The sequence below is a fragment of the Hippocampus bargibanti genome, linkage group LG10, assembly GCF_051943395.1.
Source record: "Hippocampus bargibanti isolate YZ-2025 linkage group LG10, ASM5194339v1, whole genome shotgun sequence".
NCBI classification, from domain to species: domain Eukaryota; kingdom Metazoa; phylum Chordata; class Actinopteri; order Syngnathiformes; family Syngnathidae; genus Hippocampus; species Hippocampus bargibanti.
In genome coordinates this window covers 12,148,528-12,169,414 of record NC_142743.1, presented here as the reverse complement: position 1 = coordinate 12,169,414, position 20,887 = coordinate 12,148,528, and the positions used below count along the sequence as shown (strand labels likewise).

General features: G+C 42.6%; 1 protein-coding gene across 1 annotated transcript; it reads left to right on the top strand.

The window, feature by feature from the left end:
• Positions 1-114: 114 nt before the first annotated feature.
• tbc1d9 (TBC1 domain family, member 9 (with GRAM domain)) lies at positions 115-19,951 on the top strand. The gene is made up of 22 exons (XM_089007236.1): positions 115-724; positions 4,836-4,946; positions 5,552-5,670; positions 6,990-7,218; positions 8,097-8,358; positions 8,433-8,640; positions 8,832-9,038; positions 9,123-9,278; positions 11,313-11,463; positions 12,285-12,499; positions 12,604-12,721; positions 12,814-13,099; positions 13,165-13,294; positions 14,821-14,919; positions 15,137-15,205; positions 15,529-15,769; positions 16,294-16,359; positions 16,444-16,530; positions 16,878-16,946; positions 17,152-17,255; positions 17,542-17,727; positions 19,236-19,951. The coding sequence occupies exons 1-22, from the start codon at positions 604-606 to the stop codon at positions 19,701-19,703; spliced, it is 3,702 nt and encodes a 1,233-aa protein (XP_088863362.1). The 5' UTR covers positions 115-603; the 3' UTR covers positions 19,704-19,951.
• Positions 19,952-20,887: the final 936 nt, after the last annotated feature.

The following is a 20,887-nucleotide window of genomic DNA, read 5'->3' as shown; positions in this document are numbered from 1 at the left end:
ATGATATTCCCGCCTCTTGGCTCGTGACATCACACGGAGTCCACGCCTTGCGACGTCATGCGCTGTGGCCATTATGTGACGTCACGCAAAGCAGGCTGGCTCTACTTTCCGTCGAGGAAAAGGGAGGGAAGACGAAGGATGTTGCCGACCTGCCAGCGACATTGTCATTCGCCTTGACTCTTGCTCAGTCGACGTTGCCGTTTTAGTCATTCGTTTATTTTTTTGGGCGGGGAGGGGGGAACGGGAAGTGTCGGTGGCGTTTGGGTTAGAGCGTGAACGGCGAATCTCGTGGCTATGTCGTTTTATTAACCAACGTCGTTGTCATTCCGCGCACCTGCCGCCACCAACAAATCGGAGTGGCACAAAATCGATATAAAATGGCTGCGACCATCCGAGCATTCCAAATCCCATTTTAGTCTTTTAATCGGTGCTATCGAGAGGAGGGCGTTCGTTGTTTGGATGACGTTCGTAGCACCAGCTGTTTTTAAGATAGGAGCGAATGCACTGACGCCCCAACCTCCATTTTTAACGTGACTAATTAGAGTAGTACTCAATTAATGGTCCATGTAACTTGTAAAAAAAACGACTGAAATCATCAACATCATGTGGGTGAGTCCCGAAGAGGTGTTACTGGCGGGCGCGTTGTGGATCACTGAGCGGGCCAATCCATATTTCATCCTCCAGAAGCGGAAGGGTCACGGCGGGGAAGGCGGAGGACTGGCTGGTAAGGGGATTATTGTTGTTGTTGATATCATTCACATGTATTCGTTCACAATTGTACTTGCTTAAATAAAATTGAAACTATGCATCGCTATAGTCATCGTGCTATGGATACTTCAAGTGCAGAAACGGAGGCAGAAGCCATATTTTCAGTTTTTTTGTCCTGCATAAACGTTGGACGGTTATGGGAGAATATTCATCACGATTATTTATTGATTACAAACTCTTCACCTCCCAAAACTGTACGCTTTATGGCTAATCTTTCACGTTTAATACATTATTGTTGAATAGTGTATCATTTTTGTCACTTCTCTGCCAGACGTGCACAAATGTGTCCACTCCAGTGCCAGGGTTTTTGTCATTGTCACTCAAATTCCAGGACCCACAGAATATTGAGTTTTAGGACAACATAAACATTTAATGCAGCGTAAGAAATGTTATACTCTCTTCTTTCATCAGAAAAAAGAGTTAATTCTTAAAATATAAGGATCTGTAGTTATATGAGCTTAAACTGAGGGCGACTGAGGGTACATGTTGGGTAAAATATTTTCTTTCTGGCAAATTCCACACCAGGCATTAACCCGTTTGACCTGGGAAATAATCAATGAAACACATTTGCTTACAAATGCACCATAGCGTGTCCAAAATGCTTTACCAAGTTTAATTGTTTGATTCTGTAGAAAACTGCACATACATGTTTTTCTTTTTTAGCTTCAGTCACCAGGATCCCTTGGTGCACCCTTAATAACCATGGGTGTTGTTTAAAACTCTATTTTAAATCCATTCTTTCTTCCACAGCTAGCTAGCTAGCTAGCTAGGGTTTATCTAGCTGAAGAGTTCATCTCAGGTCCGGCATTTGTTTATTACTCTGATGCTGTGAGGGAACAACAATGGTGTAGCAACATAGGCCTTGTTGTTGTGCTACCTTGCTGTGTTTTATCGACTGGCTGCTTACCACTTGAATTTCAAATTTTACTTACCCATTGAATAATGCTTACCACACACACACACACACATACATACATTATTCAAACAATCCTATGTGACGCTACATTTGACAATAAGCTATGATTGGTTCTGACTAAAGTCCGGAAGTTTTTCAATTCAACCCCCGCCAATTCGTGCACAGCCCGAGTTATCACCATGCTGAACTTTGCTCCTCCCGCAAGTCAGTCTCATAACGTGATTACAGTCAATCGTTTTGACTGTGGATAGATTTGTGCAAATGTGTGATTCATCACAGCTGACAGGCTTGAAAACCAATCAGGAACGTGCTTTTCAAAAGTACGTACTGGAGCTATTGTCAGTCGATGAGTATTTGTCTCAAAACAGTGTGATGATCACATGACTTGTCGCATGTTTCAGGTGGACTTTAAACGTTACCCAATCCATTGTTAAAAAAAATATAATAAAAACTACAGTGGTTCATGTGTTGTTGTGTAACAAGGATTTCCAGCAGCAGAAGGTTACAGAAGAAACCCAAAATGCCTCATAGTAAAAATAGTAAACGTGTTCCCGCCTGTTTATAAACTAAAACGTTCTGTCAATGCAGTCGCTTGTCTCCAAAAAGAAATAAAAAACAGTTGCAGCCACTTTATGCTGAATCATCCCAATTCTTATTTCCCCTTCCCTCTTCCGTTTTTATTTTTGGGCCAAACAGACACAAACAATGAGGTGGAGGTTAGGTTTCACTTTCTAACCTCCGTTTTCCCTTCCTCGTTAACCTTTTTAATCATGAACCCCCCCCCCCCCTCCCCAGGCCCAATTACACCATGTACTGTTATCGTCTTGGCCCAGATTCTACTGTGCTTGTTCATAAATGTGACAACGCGCTGTGGTGGTAAAAGCGGATGTCGTGCCTCATAAATGTTTTGTGACTTGACGCCATCACCTGTCGTACAAATATGGACCTTGTGAAAGGCTTTTATCACATTGTTATTGCTGATTATGTGTTTTTATGGCTGACTCGTGCAGTTTGTGACAAAGGTTGAGGAAAAAGAAAAAAAACTAAAAACCTCACCTGCAAGCCAATGTGACACTGCCATCTACTGGCCTGGCATGTCCACTGCGGCGCATTCAGTACGACAGCCATCATTTCAACATTGTTGTGATCCGTGAAGCTTTTGAAACACCCACCTCAAGCCGATCTTGACTTTGAATCTCACTCTGTCAAACATGACCTCGTGCAGAATGAGGTGGAATCGTATCATCCGTGGCGATCTTCAGCCATAAAGATGTGGCGTAGTTAGTCATGTTGTTTCTGTCTTTTTTCGGTTATGACGTACACCATTGTGCCATGTTTATGGCCCCGTTGAAAATGACACTTGCGAATTGGTAGCGTTCGCAGTTATTGAATCCTCCCTGGGTCCCTTGCTGTGCGGCCTGCTTGCCAGCGCTAACTGATGTCATCCTTATATAAATGCTGAGCCTGCTGGCCTGCGCCGTGTGCCAGTTGGCAGTTCAACCACATGCTATTTTTTTTATTTGTATTTTTATTATATACACAAAACAAGGACGATGTGAAATTTTCTGGACAGATTTTTTTAGAAACTGCTTTTTAAGTGTGATATAACCTCTGGACAGAAAATCACTGCAGTCTCCTGTTTGGTACCTACTGTGATCTACGCTTTGTCTTTGAAAATCCCCAAATCACTCTTATTACTAATTTTTACTTTTCCAATCTTACTTTTTGACGGAAATTTACTGGAGTTGGCCATTTTCTATTCCTCGTACTTCCAATTGCTTAATTTGATATTATATCACCAATCACTGAATCTTAATAAATTGTGCCTCTTAATCGAATCAGATTTATTTTTAGCGTAATGGATCCCGAAATAAACACGGGATAAAAACTCTGAAATAGGCCACTAGCGCGTCATAGCCAATCCGGCAAGAGAAATTGGACTTTAATGCGGCCTTCTTCCACACTGCTATTCCGGTTTGAATATCAGTACTGTACATTAAATTTAAGACAATTAAAATCTGTCATTGGCAGATTTAAAAATGGCAGCAATACATGGAAAAAACGAACATGGCAGAGTTAAGGGCAAAAAAAACGCTTCAAGGTAAGATGACTTGTTTTGCTCCTCCTAAACAAAGCACTAATTGTGACGACTTGGAGAAGCCGCTTATCACATGGTTCCAAAAGATGTTTGTCTCAAGGGGCGGGGGAAAGGTTGCCGATAGGAAGCCTTGCCGTCCGTAATGATGAGCAAGGAATTTTTCTCTTACATGACCGAGGAGGTGATGTTATCGCACAAACTGATTTGTTTGTGTGCATTTTTTTACTAAAAACATCACATTTACATCTATCTGCAGATGTCCTGTTTGGCAAACTAGTAATTATAAAAACTGAATGAACAGCGACGCAGACAAAATAAGACACTTTTGAGGTTGTCTCATCGGGATTCTGGTTTTCTTGCGTTTGAAGCGCAAATTTGTATTGTTGTGTTGCAGAAAGTTCACGTATATCAAATATTATGAAGCGTAACAAGATGCTGTCACCGCCACCTTTTTAACTCACTCAGCTATCTAATTAGCTACCTTGCTAGCTACGTAGCTATCTAGCTAGTGCTAATATTAGCCTGTAATATTTTAACCTAACACTAGCTATCTAGATTGCTACCTAGATTAGTACCTAGCTGTCTATCTAATTTGCTACCAAGCTAGCTATCTAGCTTGCTATCTAGCTAGATATCTAGCCAGCTCTCTATCGAGATATCTATTTAGCTACCTATCAAGCTAATTATCTCTTTATCTTGCTCGCTAAACATTTAGCTAGCTATATCCCTATTTTTAATGTATTTGTTGCTATCGATGAAAAGGTTTCTTCAGCCGTCATCTGTACTTTTTGAGTACTCATCTGTACGACTGAGAGCTTACACAGACTTATTTGTTGTTATGTTATTGCTTGCAAAAAACAATAAAAATGGACCAAATGCCACAAATGGCATGTTTCAACAAAAGTTTCAATTTAGATGCTATTGACCAATTTTTGTTGCAGACCCCCCCCCCCCCCCCCCCCCAGTTCTAAAAGAAGTCTTCAAGTATTTTACTTTTTGTGTTTTCCCCTTGTTCGACACGTTCCAAGCACTGCGTTTTGCTTGTCGTCACAGGTCTATTGGTGGGGACCTTGGACGTGGTCCTGGATTCAAGTGCCCGCATGGCTCCCTACAGGATTCTCTACCAAACCCCGGACTCTCTCTCCTACTGGATCATTGCTCACGGTGCGTCCACGTTAACCCGAGTAGTTGAAGGTTCCAGTCATCTTTGAAAGGAAGGAGCCCTGCCCCCCCCCTTTCCGTCCGTCACATATCCTGCCAATTCCCATGCCGGCGGCTGAATGCCGCGCATTACTTAACAGCCCGGTGGATGTTAAAGAGCCAAAATAAAGGGGGCGGGGGTTTCAATTTCAAATTTTCTTTCCTGTCTTTTTGCAAGTGTTGCTCTGTTATTATATTTTGTTCTCGTCAGAACACATTGTAAAGTGTGCCAAGAGTTAGTCCGTTCTTACCAGCTTTACCCCGCTGGAAAGATGGCGGACTTTAAAATTTGTGTGCAGACATTTGTCCAGTTATTAGTTTTGTACGTTGTTTTGTTCGGTTAACTTAGCAATTAGTCCTGAGCTAAACACGTCTCCTTCGCCAGAAGTAATCATCCCGAGATTTGTAGCCGCGTTGTAGGGAGAGTGGTTGAGTGGGGAAATCTCTGTTATCGATTTAGTCTGTGGCTCGTAAACCAAACAATTGTGATCTCTTAGCTCACGGGTGGTTGCTAAGTGTTGTGGCGCTCTCGCGGCACAAACGTTCACGTGTCTGTTGGTCTTCCTCAGCCACTTCGCGGAAAGAGATCACCGAGCATTGGGAGTGGCTGGAGCACAACATGCTGCAGACTCTCTCCATCTTTGAGAATGAGAATGACATCACCACATTTGTCAAAGGAAAAGTCCAGGCAAGTCATGGGACACACCAAACAAAACGTCTCAAAATAAATACGGAAGAGGACCCTGAAAAAAATTGTTTTGTTATTTTGTTATCAGTTGTACTGATACGGGCTATTTACACCAAGATGTCAAAGGACAGCACTGTAGTCAGCCAAAAAATCTTTTTGAGATTAAAAATTGTTCTTCCAAAGTTAAATACAACTGATTTGGGGGGCCGTGGAGAGCTATTGTGCATGAGAATTTAAAACCGTCTGTATCCAATGTGTATCTGCACGTTTCATTCTAACACGTTTCCGATTTTTTTCCGTCATAAATTGTATTTGTTTTTAATTGACGGTTTTGCGTAACACTGGAGAAAGAGATAACATCGCAGTGGGTTGAGTGGGAAAAAAATCCGATTACGTCCGGAGATGAGACATAATTGACCATATTGGAGAAATTTGCAAACTTATTAATTTTGACTCCAAAAGTATTTTTATTGTACTGGGTATGAATAAAAGATTGATGGAATTGCTCAATGTGACCTTTTTGTCAAAGCAACGACAAAACTAACAAGATATTATTCATTGGCGTGGGCTCACATTTGGGGAGCATGTACAACCTTGACAAGCTGAAACCGAGTCAGAGCTTGACGTTCGTCAAACTCAGGCGGGTGCGTCAATTGTGTATAAAGTTGCGGAATGGCAAGCAGGGAACAATTTAGTTCTGCTTTTGGACATCCCTCCATTGTGTATGTATTTGCATACAATAAGAAACTGCTGCTGTGAGAAACGTTGCACACCTACGTCTGGTCAATTTTCTCAAAAGCCGACTGCAGCTTGATAATCCGATGTGCCTTATATATAGATCAATGTTTTGATCGTGACGTTTTAAATGTTTTGTAAAGTGATTGGTTACAGCTGTGATGCTTCTGAAAGCTCTATGTACTAGCTCTATGGCTGTATTGTATTGTATTCCCTTTAGCGTAGCTCCATCTCATGGATGCATAACGTAACCTCAGCCACTCTCATTTCTTCTATTTCGTGCGCTTTATAATGGTGTGCGCCCTATCTCGGTAAACGGTAATAAAATAGGCTATTTGTTGAAGGTCCAGGGTGCACCATGCCTTTGGATCCATGAGACAAACTGGAATTGTCTCCAGATTATTTTTAAAAACACTTTAATCATCTCAATTTGCAATTTCCTGCCTTCTGGAATGAACCATTACCGTCCTCAGAGTAAAAGATCCAAGACCATGATGAGGCATCGCCGACTCTTTTTGTCCTGGAGTTCAATCCCCTCATTGTGTTGGTGTACATACTGTATGGCTCTCTCTTTCTCCCTGCAGGGCATCATCGCCGAGTACAACAAGAACCACAACGTCAAAGAGGACGACGACACGGACAAATTCAAGGAGGCTAGTTCCAAATTCCGCAAGCTCTTTGGCATGCCCGACGAGGAGAAGTTGGTCAACTATTACTCGTGCAGCTACTGGAAGGGCAAAGTACCGCGGCAAGGCTGGCTCTACCTCAGCATCAACCACATATGCTTCTATTCCTACCTGCTGGGGAAAGAAGGTTGGCTTAAAATGTATTTTGAATGTTCAGTTTTCGATTGGCACTATGAGACAGGTCTGACTTTGACACGGTTTATTGTTGTAGATTGGACAAGTATAGGGTCACCATACAGATGTCCTCAAAGCAATCTGTCAACATGCTGTCCGTCTGCATTGCGCAGCCATTTAACTCATTCACTGCCATTCCCAAATTGATTCGGAAATTGAAAAGCATGACGTAGAGCGCCATTCCCGAATTGTTTCAGGTTTTCGTTTTTCGGGGGGTGCCGATAAAGCGCTGGTCAGGCCTTTGGCAATCGTTTTCCCTCCCACGAGGGCGAAGCATTTGCCTTTTGTCCATGTTACCGCTTTGTTACAGCTTCAGCTGTGGTTAAAGCGCTATAAATAATCAATATGTATGTATTGCATTGTATTTTGTACAGCCGCCCCCATTACAAGCTCAGGTAACTTCAGACCCATATAATTTAGGATTTTTTCTGATGAAAGTAGAGAATCTAAGGTTTCTTACGCTACATTGAATGTTTATGTAGTCTTAAAACTCAATATTCTGTGGGTCCTGCAGTTTGAGTGAAAATGACAAAAACCTTGGCAATGGAGTGAACACATTTTTGCACATGCTCTGGCAGTGAATGAGTTAACAATAGACTGCTGGGCATAAGAGTGAACGAACATAAAACATAATTTAATAATTACAAGAAATTATAATCTTACAATCAGACCAATAAAAAAATGTGATTTCAAATTCTGGGTCTCCTGCATTGAATTCTTAAATTTCAAAATGTTACTTACCCATTTTTGGACATCGTCTGACAGTGAAAGAGTTAATACTCACCCAGTTGTTCACTCGCTTGTCAGTCAAATTTGATATTTGTCGTTCAGTCAAGCTGGTGGTGCGCTGGGCTGACATCACGCAACTGGAGAAGAGCGCCACCATGCTGCTCCCCGACGGCATCAAAATGAGCACACGCAGCCATGAGCACGTCTTCTCCGTCTTCCTCAACAGCAACGAAACCTTCAAACTGGCCGAACAGCTGGCCAACATTGCCATGCGCCAACTGCTGGATAACAAAGGCTTCGAGGAGGACCGCTCTCTGCCCAAGCTCAAAAAGAAGTCTCCCAAGAAAGTGTCGGCCCTCAAGAGGTATCTTCTTTCACCCCAATGTGGCCGTTTTCCCATTTTATTCGATGTCTCATTCTCCCACCCCCCCTGCGCAGGGACTTGGATGCCCGAGCCAAGAGTGAGCGCTACAGAGCGCTCTTCCGTCTGCCCAAAGATGAAAAACTGGATGGGCACACTGATTGTACCCTGTGGACCCCCTTCAGCAAAACGCACATCCTGGGACAGATGTTTGTCTCCACCAACTACATCTGCTTCACCAGCAAGGAGGAGATGCAGTGCAGCCTCATCATACCCCTCCGCGAGGTCAGTCAAGGCGGGAGAAATACACGGGACACTCCATAAGGGACACCTGTGCGCAAACCAATTTGCGCCCTGTCGGTGGGAGTGCCGGAAATTGTTCATGTAATATCGCAGTTGAAATTTTCATGGCTGGTTTTTATTCCGGGTAAGAACATTTTGCTTTGACAAAAGTCCATATGTGGGAATGCTTTCAGGTGACCATCGTGGAAAAGGCCGACAGCTCCAACGTGCTCCCCAGTCCCGTTTCCATCAGCACCAAGAACCGAATGACTTTCCTATTTGCCAACCTGATGGATCGCGACTTCCTGGTCCAGAGAATTTCGGACTTCCTGCAACAGACGCCGTCCAAAACTTGCCTGGAGCGAGAGCTCCCCGGCAGCATCAACAGCTCAGACGACGAGGTGAGGGGTGACGGTTTCTGTACGGTGGTCATTCCTTGGAGTTCTCCATTGTGAAGATGTTTCCCGCTGCTTGTGCTTTGCTAGGTTTACGTATCGCTGCTATCGAGCAGCCCGCAGCACTGCTTGAGCTCGGAGGGCGAGCGCACCTTTAACTTGAACGGCAGCAGCGTGCCCACCGCCTCGCAGGCCCTCATGACCATGTACCGACGCCGCTCGCCTGAGGATTTTAATCCCAAACTGGTGAGCCAAAAAAGCCATTTATATTGCAATACACAAACCCATCCAAAAATCTATTACAGTAAAGTCTCGTTATATCGATATCGGATATATCGATAGTCCCGGTTATATCGATACTATTTCTATGCACGCACGGAGAAAATTACATGCAAACAGGGTCGGATATATCGATAGTCCCGGTTATATCGATATTTTTTCGGACTCCCTTGAATATCGATATAACGAGACTTTACTGTATTTATTATTAAAACTACCTGTACATTCAATTAGATCACGACTCTGCTTGCAATGTCATGATCAAACTCAGAAAATAAGCGAGCTATTATTGGTTGTCACCTGAGCAACTATGATGTCATTTATAGTCGACGTCTAGTGGCAAGATGGCCGCCCCTAAAATGGATAAATATGGGTAGATTTCATTCATATTCCACAGAGGCAATATTACCCCAAGTGCCGTATTGCGACCACCGGCCACGTTCTAGCATAGGGTATAATTGGAAAGAAAAAAAAATATAGATTTTTCCTTGGCAGTTTTTCACTTCTGTGTATTATTAATTTATTCACTGCCATTCCAGAAATTATTAGGGAATTGAAAATATAACATAGAGCATCATTCCCGAATTTGTTCAGGTTTTGTTTCTTGCGGGTGGTGCTGATAAAGCGCTGGTCAGATCTCTGTCCGTTTTTTCTCCCATCCACGAGGAGGCAGCATTTTCTTTTTTTCCATGTTGACACTTTGTTCCGGCTTCAGCTGTTATAGAGCTATATACAGGGATGAGAATTTTCCGCCAACTTTTTCAGACCAAAAATCTCGAAAAACGCAAATCCGTTGAGAAAATTTCAGGGGAGGGGGATGGTATGGACAATGTTCCAATCGCCCACCTTCCGCGGAGCCTCCGTTGGCGTGTGTGTGGGAGGGGGAACTCCACGTTAGAATTTAAGTGCTGGCACAAGCACGACTATCATATACTGTACTTGATCTCCTCATAGTGTCAATATTTGCGTTTTTCGACATGAACATTAAAACGTGTTTGCGGCAGATGACTCGATTGTAAAACCGAGTTTTGCTGTATCATAACACTATCGGATTAGCGGTAAATCGAGTTTCACCCATGCCATGCTTTCCCCATTGGGTTGCACAAGCCATAGTGTAACTTGACCGTTAGCTGGTGGTAATGGCGCGTGAGACAGGTAGATAGTGTGAACTACTCAAGTGATGTGTACGATGGTGAAAGTGTTAAAAAAGAAGGAAGAAGATCGAGCGAGGGAAATTGACAAGAGCGCTGGGATCAAAAACTGCTTTAGATGGCTAAGGTATTTTTATTGTTCTGAAACTTTGTGCTTTACCTGTACACTTTTTTTGCACTTTCAAGCATTTACATCCTATGATACTTTATGTTTAAATTAACAGTATAATGATGAATACATATTGAAGAATGAAAATTCATTCAGAAGTGGGGTAAATGGTGAAACTCTTACATAAACTTTACAACGTATAAATGCAATATTTGAAGCATGGCAAAAAATGAAACTGATATAGCAATTTTGCCATACTGGTAGCCCACCAAACAAGGGACTTTATTTTCACAAATAAAGTTGAATGTGGCCCTCAGGCCCCCACATTTTTTTGCCTTTTTTCTCATTTGTCATTCTCATCCCTGTATATAAACGAATATGTACAAATTATATTGTATTTTGGACAGCCGCCCTCATTTCAAGCTCATATAACTCCAGACCCATATCATTTAGGAATTATTTTTATGAAAGAAGAGAGTCTACGATTTCTTACACTGCTTTGAATTTTTATATCGTCCTAAAACTCAATATTCTCTGGGTCCTGGAATTTGAGTGAAAATGACAAAAATCCTGGCACTGGAGTCGATACATTTTTGCACACCGTCTGGCAGGAAATGAGTGATGGGGATTCATATGGAAAAAATGGCATCCACTTTGGGGCATTCCACTTTCTATGTTATATTGCTCTTTCTTGCCTGTGATCTTTGGCAAGAAAATACATGTTGTTGCCCGTATGCTTAGGCTAAAGAGTTCCTGAAGGAGCAAGCCTGGAAAAACCACTTCACCGAGTTCGGCCAGGGGGTGTGCATGTACCGAACGGAGAAGACCAAAGAGCTCGTCCTTAAAGGCATTCCCGAGGGCATGAGAGGAGACCTCTGGCTATTGTTCTCTGGTGAGCGCCAGACAGAATATCAATTCATCTCGGCTACACGCACAAAAACATTCAAATGATATATATATATATATATACAGTGAGACCTCAACTTACGAACTTAATTGGTTCCTAGACAGTGTGTAAGGCGAAAAGCGTGTATCTCAAAAAAAAATTCCCATAGGAAACCATTAAAATGGGAATAATCCGTTCCCAGGTTTCCATAAAATATACTTTTCAACTAAATAAGCCTTAAAACTACACACAACATACCTTATTCTATGTATAATAAATGTGCTATTGTATTGTAATGAAAGAAATACACTGCATTGTATCATAAAGTCACTTTATTTACATTTGTGATGGCATTACATTACATTTATGGCTTGATGGAATGGCGTTGGAGGTTGAAGGTCAAAGGGAACTGAATGAGGACTGTAATTAAAGAAATAAACTGTGCTGTAAAATAAAGTTTTATTTACCTTTTTGATGGTCGTTGATGGCTTATGGAAGGAGAGTCACCTTCCATAAGGACTGTTGGTGCTGCCCGGTCGTGTGCTTCCGCCGAAGATTACTGCACATCAGAATCAGAAAGCCTTTAATTGTCCCACAATGGGGAAATTTGCAATCTACAGCACCAAAATTGAATGCGAGAAGATACAGTTGCAGCTGTAACAAAGCACTTTACATCATAGTCAACACAAAGCAAAATAATAAACACAACAGTGGACAGTTGTGCAATATTAACGACAGCATAACACAAATTCTGACATTCTTTGAACGTCTTTCTTCTCTCGTCTTCTTCTTTTTTTTTTTTTTTTTACTCTCTTTGTTGTTGTCAGGTGCCATCAATGAAATGGCTACCCATCCGGGCTATTATGAAGACCTGGTGGAACGCTCCATGGGCAAATATAACTTAGCCACTGAGGAAATTGAGCGGGATCTCCACCGCTCCCTCCCTGAGCATCCTGCCTTCCAAAATGAAATCGGCATCGCCGCCCTCCGCCGTGTCCTCACCGCCTACGCCTTCCGGAACCCCAACATCGGATACTGTCAGGTAAATAGCGCTCGGTATCTGCAAAAACTAGAAAATTGATACGTCAGCTTTTGTTTTTTTTTTTTTTTTTTGTTTTTTTTTTTACAATTTGGATGAAATTACAGGCAATGAATATCGTGACATCGGTGTTGCTCCTCTACGCTAAAGAAGAAGAGGCCTTCTGGCTACTGGTGGCGCTCTGTGAAAGGATGTTGCCCGACTACTACAACACCAGGGTTGTCGGTCGGTACATTTTGCCCATTTTCTAAATCTCGCAAGGCGGGCGGGTGGGGTGAGGAACAATCATCATGACCTCAGCAATGTGATCCCCACAGGAGCTCTGGTGGATCAAGGCGTGTTTGAGGAACTGGCCCATGAGTACGTTCCCGAGCTTTACGACTGTATGCAAGACCTCGGCGTCATCTCCACCATCTCGCTCTCCTGGTTCTTGACGCTCTTTCTGTCGGTCATGCCGTTCGCAAGTGCCGTGGTGGTGGTGGACTGCTTTTTTTTCGACGGTATCAAGGTGATCTTCCAGCTGGCGCTGTCCGTGCTGCACGCTAATATCCACCAGCTGCTGGACTGCAAGGATGACGGCGAGGCCATGACGGTGCTGGGCAGGTGAGAAGGTCACGAAGAGATGTTGGGGTCACCTGGTTGTCTGACGGGACATTTCTTGGTGGCAGATACTTGGACAACGTGACGAATAAAGACAGCACCTTGCCGCCCATCCAGCATTTGCATTCCTTGTTGACAGACAACGGAGAGCCTCATCCAGAGGTGGACATCTTCACACTGGTCCGAAGTTCTTATGAGGTATGCATGTCTTGTAAAAGTTGTCCGTACAAAAAAAATGTGTTTATTTATTTGTTTGTTTATCCATTTATTTATTTGTCTATCTCTGTCTATCTGGCTCTCCGGCTCTCTCTCTGGATCTCTCTCTGGCTCTATCTCTGGCTCTATCTCTGGCTCTATCTCTGGCTCTATCTCTGGCTCTATCTCTGGCTCTATCTCTGGCTCTATCTCTGGCTCTATCTCTGGCTCTATCTCTGGCTCTCTCTGGCTCTCTCTCTGGCTCTATCTCTGGCTCTATCTCTGGCTCTATCTCTGGCTCTATCTCTGGCTCTATCTCTGGCTCTATCTCTGGCTCTATCTCTATCTCTGGCTCTATCTCTATCTCTGGCTCTATCTCTATCTCTGGCTCTCTCTCTCTGGCTCTCTCTCTGGCTCTCTCTCTGGCTCTCTCTCTGGCGCTCTCTCTGGCGCTCTCTCTGGCTCTCTCTCTCTGGCTCTCTCTCTCTGGCTCTCTCTCTCTGGCTCTCTCTCTCTGGCTCTCTCTCTGGCTCTCTCTCTGGCTCTCTCTGGCTCTCTCTCTGGCTCTCTCTCTGGCTCTCTCTCTGGCTCTCTCTCTGGCTCTCTCTCTCTCTCTCTCTCTCTCTCTCTTCTCTCTCTCTCTCTCTCTCTCTCTCTCGCTCTCTCTTTCACTCTCTCTTTCACTCTTTTTTTCGCTCTCTCTCTCTCTGCCTCTCTCTCTGTCTCTCAATCTCTCTCTTTTCATCTCTCTGGCTCCATCTCACTGTCTATCCATCCCTCCATCTCTCTCTCTCTCTCTCTCTCTCTCTCTCTCTCTCTCTCTCTCTCTCTCTCTCTCTCTCTCGCTATCTCTCTCATGTCTCTCCATCTCTAACTCTCAATCTCTTTCTCCCCATCTCTCTCGCCATCTCTTCATCTCTCTAACTCTATCTGTCCATCTCTTTCCCTCTCTCGCTCTTTCTCTCTCGCTCTCTCTCTCTCTCTCTCTCTCTCTCTCTCTCTCTCTCGCTCTCTCTCTCTCTCTCTCTTCGGCTTGTTTATCTGTCATAAACTGATCTCTTTTTAATTCCAGCACATGCAGAAGATTCTTGACTCCACTCAAAACTCGAGTGGCTAAAATCTAGCCGTTAGCTGACCTTTATAGCAAACCTTTAAAAATATTTTTATCTCGCTTGATGTCGTCGTACGCTCCGAAGGAACGTTAATAGTGAATGCCAAACATTGGATTGACAAGCTCAAGGTCACTAAATTGTCATGAAATTAAGACAGCTCGTCATTGATGGATGCGGAATCTCATGTCAAATCAAAGATGCTCTGTTGTCACTCTGAATGCAAGGTGTCCTCTTGCTACCGTTCGTGACAAGCTAAGAAGAACAAAGATAATCAGTTTTTAATAGAAAGAATGTTAATGCCACGCACATTGTTGTCATCAGAGGGCGACTGTAAAACTTAACATATGGGCGGTATTGAAATTCCCACAGATTTTTCTCTTCACCCGTTCTTTCTTTATTTATTTTTTTTGCTTTCAGAAATTCGGCTCAATCCGCGCGGACGTCATCGAGCAGATGCGTTTCAAACAGAGGCTAAGGGTCATCCAGACCATTGAAGACACGACCAAACGCAACGTGGTAAGAAAATCCTCTGACCAAACTACCGGAAACAAATTCCTTGTGTGTTCTACATACTTGGCAATAAAGATGATTCTGATTCTGATTCTGATTCACGTTCTTCCGCATGTGAAATGGAATCGCAGCATGGCGAATAGGTCCGCAAGGCCTTGGCTTCACTGGCCAATCTAATCTGTCTTCACACTTAATGCGATTTTGAATGCTTGGATATTTCTAGGTCAGAACTATTGTTACGGAGACGGCCTTCAGCGTGGACGAGTTGGAGGAGCTCTTTGTCCTCTTCAAGGTAGGTCACGTTCACACTTGTTGGAATACAATTCAATACAATAAAATACAATACAGTACACCCTGATTTTAGTACCACTTTCACAACATCTGCGCTTTACAAAACAGTTAACATGAAGTAAAACAATGAACACAACACATTACAAAACAATAGTTGACCAAGCAACAGTGCAGTCGTTCAAGCGAGACATCGAACAAGCTAATTTCAGTGAAATAATTTTCTTTTTAATCCTTGGGGTACTTTGACAACTGGGATCTCTTCAAACAGGGGAAAAACAAAAATCAAAAACTTGAAACCATTTTCCGTCATGTGTGTCTTTTTAGGCGGAACACCTGACCAGCTGCTACTGGGGAGGCAGCAGCAACCCAACAGAGCGCCACGACCCCAGCCTGCCATACCTGGAGCAGTACCGCATCGACGCGGAGCAGTTCTTGGGTCTTTTCAAGCTCCTCTTCCCCTGGGCTAATGGCGCCCACTCAGACCCTTTGGCCATGCGTTTGTTTCGCCTTCTCGATCACAACGGCGATGCTTTCATCAACTTCAGAGAGTTCATTAATGGGCTCGGTAGGTAACAGAAATGTGGCACCGTCGAACTCATCACAGAATATGAATAACATTAAAAGCCCAAAAAAATCAGCACGGCTCATCTGTGATTTACCGAACTGTAAATGTCTTGTATCAACATTTCTCTCTTATACTGTCCCCATGTGGCCAAAGTAGACAGAGCAGCATCAGAATGAGCAGAAAAAAATAAGGGAATGACAAAAAGGGTTGCATTTTTAAATTATATTTATTTATTATGAGATATCCCTCCCCAATATTATGAATATTATTAAAAGCAAAAAAAGCCCACTGCTAATCTGCAAACTAAATGTTCCTCTTTATATCTGGATATTTGTTCTATACTGCCCCCACGTGGCCAAAGTTGGCACAGCAGCACCACTATGAGCAGAAAAAAAGGAATGACAAGAGGTTCAATTTTTTAATTATATTTAATTCGTGTGTTCCAAGGCATTAATAGATATTAAAAAAAATATCAAGTAAGATATTTGTAACCAAAGTTACGAAATTGAATTGTTGTATCGCAGGCGTTTTGTGTCATGGGGATCTGACGGAGAAGCTGAAGCTGCTCTACAAGATGCACGTTTTACCGGGTGAGCGGGGAAAAAAACCCCACAGCTGTACTTGTAATGTCATTCGCTTGCATGGATGATACAAGCGATGGTTTTTGTGTCAAGAGGTCACCAATGAACAGGAAGAGCCCGACTCGGCCTTCGAGGCTACGCAGTACTTCTTTGAAGACATCACTCCGGAAACATCCATGGGTAAGTGTTTTTGCCACCGTTAGTACTGCACATGTAGTCCAAACGTGAAGTCAGGATTGGAAATGTTTCTTCTTTTTAAATCATAGAAATGTTTTTGAAAAACAATTCATTCTTAATGAACTTCCAATCAATCCATGAAAAGTACAATAAACGCAACAAGTCACAGATATTTAAATGTCGACCAGCTGGAATTTTTTGACCATAAGTGTGTGCAAATATTGTTGCAATCACACTGGTGGAGAGGGTGGTACATCCATTATAGATAGATGGGTGGGTGGATGGATGGATGGATAGATAGATAGATAGATAGATAGATATTTTTTTTTAATATTTTATCCTCTTCTCAGGCCAGGATGCAAAAAACCGAAGCGAGAAGGACGATGGCTTTGTCAGGGTGACGTTTAAAACAGAAAAAGGTGAGTGTCACACAAGGAAACATGCAAATGTATTGACAACAACCCAACTAGTTTGCCGCAAAAATTGTCACTTACCTCCTTGCCCAAAGCATATAACGGAAATACGGCTTTGACTGGGGCAAAGATTAGCATTCGCAGGCGCGCCGGGCGAGTTGGGCTGTTTGCTGGCCGACTGTAGTTGATATTTGTGAAAATCTGCTTGTAGTGAAGAAACTGAACGCTGCTGACTATCGCCACTACCTGAAGCTGTGGAACCAGGACAGTAAGCCCAAAACCGAGCGCACCAAAGATCTCCCTAAGCTCAATCAGGTAAAATGGCGAAGAAGTGATACTTGTTAACATGAAAGGGGCATTTAACCATAGAAATGCTAAGCCATGCTAAGGTGTATAGAATGTTTCCCGATTTGTTAATCATCGTTACAAAAGGCCAGAATACATGATTGATGCGACGTTTTCCAGGTTCTCCCACTATCCTCCCCGTCAGATTCTCTCAATTCATAAAATTTATTTTGACTAAATGCAATCAGGCTCTTATTTTTGACTGTCGCAAAAGCCTATTGGCGCGCTAAAATGGAGCTCTGGATTTGCGGCGCAGACTCAATTCATCGAACTGTGCAAGACGCTGTACAGCATGTTCAGCGAGGACCCCGCGGAGCAACAGCTCTATCACGCCACAGCCACTGTCACCAGCCTGCTGCTGGAGATGGGAGAGGTGGGCAAGCTCTTCTGCGCCACCCTACGGGACCACCAGTCCGGAGATTGCGGTCCTGAGATGAGTGAGGTCAGAGTACTAACAAGTCTCTTTGTTTTGCACAAAGAGACTAAGGGAACTGAGAACTCCTTCGCTGCCATTCCCAAATTTATTTGGGAATTGAAAAGCATGATGTGGAGCGCCATTCCCAAATTTGTTCTTTTTTTTTCTTGCCAATAAAATACTGGTCAGACCTCTGGCAATGTTTTTTTTCTTTTCCACGAGGGGGCAGCATTTCCATTTTGTCCAAATTAGTGCTTTGTTACAGCTTTAGCTGTTGTTAAAGCACTATATTAATCAATAAGTATATTTTGTATTGTATTTTGCCACCCCAATTTCAAGCTCTGATAACTCCAGACCAGTATAATTTAGGAATTAACTCTTTTTTTCTGATGAAAGAAGAGCTAAGGTTTCTAACGCTGTATTGAATGTTTTTGTAGTCCTAAAACGCAATATTCTGTGGGTCCTGGAATTCAAGGGACGATGACAAAACCCTGGCATTGGAGTGGACACACTCTTTGCACAGAAACCATAACACAAAAGAGGACATGCCTTCACCAGAATTACGTCGTCGTCTGTTTTTTGTCCGTTTCGAATACGACACATTTTTGCACATTGTCTGGCAGTGAATGAGTTAACAATAGACTGGTTGGACATACGATTGACTATAAAACATAAATTGCAATAAATTATAACCCTACAATCATACCAATAACAGAATGTGATTTAAAATTCTGGGTCTCCTGAATTGAATTAGTAAATTTTGAAATTTTATCCAAGAGGAGACTATGGGCGAGTGGGTCAAGTGCCGCAGTAAATCACATATTTCAGAGTGTGATACTGGGTTTCCTGTATTCTCAACAAAAATAAATAAAAGGGTCACTTTTTGTGGGCCGCGGGAAATTGCTGCAACAAAGGAGAGATTTTGGAGTATGATTTGAGGGCTCCTGCTTTCTTAAAATCCTACTCATTTCAAGACCGTAAGCCATAAAAATCAGGACCCGGCAGCAACAGGGACACAGTAGGGTGTGTAGTGGAATTTACTTATATAAATATAAATATTAAATATAAATATAAATATTATCAAAGAGGATACTGTGGACAGTGAGAAAATGGGATGATGCAGCATAGTGGAGACTGGAATGTATTCCCGGGTATAATGTATTAAAGTTTCAATATTTTTATCTGAGAAGAGATGGTGGGTGGGAGGAAGACCATTCCACAGCCAGGTGGAGATTTTGGAGCAAAATACTGCTTCTCTTTTGTAATTGTAATTAAATTGTAATTTGTACAATTGTAATTTACAATTGTAATTGTAATTTGTAAAAAATAAATTTTATCCCAGAAGAGACTATGGATAACAATATAATGGATCGCTGCAGCAAAAAGGAGACCGCGGAATATGTTACCAGGTTTCCTTAATTTAATGTTTTATCAAAGATGACACGATCTACATATCATCTAACTTGAAACTGCGGGCAGTGAGAAAATGTGATGCCGCTGAGAAGTGAAGCTTCCTTTTATTTATTTTTTTGTAGGAGGACGAGGAGGAGCCTTCACCAGCCTTGCAGGACATCAAACTGGAGGACGCCTCCCCCAAATCGGCCATGCTCACCTCGGACGACGAGGTCAAAGACGACACATCTGTGTCGTCGTATTCGGTGCTGAGTGCCGGCTCGCACGAGCCGGACGACAACAACAAGCTGCGTTGCGAAGACCTCGCCGACGACACGGTGCTGGTGAGGAGCGATGAAGGCGGCGGCGGTGGCGCCGACGACAAGAAGAAGAAAAAGAACTTCCACGACGCTGAGCCTGTTGTAGATGAGGACTGGGCAATCACTTTCGAACAGTTCCTGGCGTCGCTGCTCACCGAGCAGGCGCTGGTGCTTTACTTCGAGAGGCCCGCCGATATGTCGGCGCGCATCACCAACGCCAAGAACGTCCGTAAAGTAGGACGCAAAACTTTGCTGTCCGTCAGCGACTATGAAATCTCGCTCTCCGATTGAGAGGGGGGACCGTTTACCGCTTCGTATTTATACTTGTAGGCTCGAAGATAATTTACGCTAGAATAGTTTACATCCAAATTTACAGTAATCCTCCACTGTTACCGGCCAAAAATCTGCAACAAACGATTACGATTGCCTATAAATGCCACAAGATGGCAGCAAAGCAGTACTATAATCAAAAAGGAAGCTCCTCATTTGAGTTCAACATAGTTGAGCAGCACCAATATGCCAGAAAATTGCAGTAATGCGCTACATTAACAAAAAAATGAAGCTCCTCAACTCAGAACAGGGTTGTCTACCAACAAGATGGTGCCCAAGCGATGCTTTTATTGCTGTCGCCTAAAGTTTCTAATTCAAGGGCTGACAAGCCATTTTAATCAGAGCATATCAATTAATCACAGATTAATTACAGATTATCTTTTTTGTGGGGGGTACATTAGTACAGTGTATTAATGACATTCAAAATACTTCCCCAATGTCATTTTTGCCAAATGTAACGTTTTTACGCTAATATATTACAACTTAAAATAATAATGACATTCTCCCACCACACACCCGCAAAAAAATGTTTTTTTTTCATTTATTGGTGAGAAACATTTTTTACACATTAATGCAAAATATAGATAATGACATTAAGACACTTTCCTGAATTTTTTTTGTTCAAAATATTTAATATTTATTGGACATATCAAGACAATTTCTTTTTACTCTGTACTATCAAATTAAATCGTAAATGATAAAGTACTATGAAACAGACAAATGTTCTGCCTTGTAAATTTTATCTTTATTGTTGTAAATGTTAATTGTAACCTACGCCCCCCCTCCCCCAAAATACTCGTGAATGATTACTGTAAATTGAATTAGTGCAAATAATGTGACAAAAAAATCACCAGTAGATAGAACATACCGTAATCACGTGTAGTCACTGTACAGTGGACATCTGTATGTTTTTTTTTTTTTTTTTGAGGCAACGCACGCATAGTTTACATGAGAGAACTCTCACGTGCACCCACCAAACAAAAAATGTCACATGTTCACACTCTGTCCACAAAAAAAAAAATCTTAATCTAGAAAAAAATGCAAAATGAGAAAGCTGAGCCGCACATGAACGCATCTGCTCGTTCAAGACAAAATAGGGGATGGGGAAAAGAGGTTCACTGTATTTTCTTTTTGACAGTTCATCC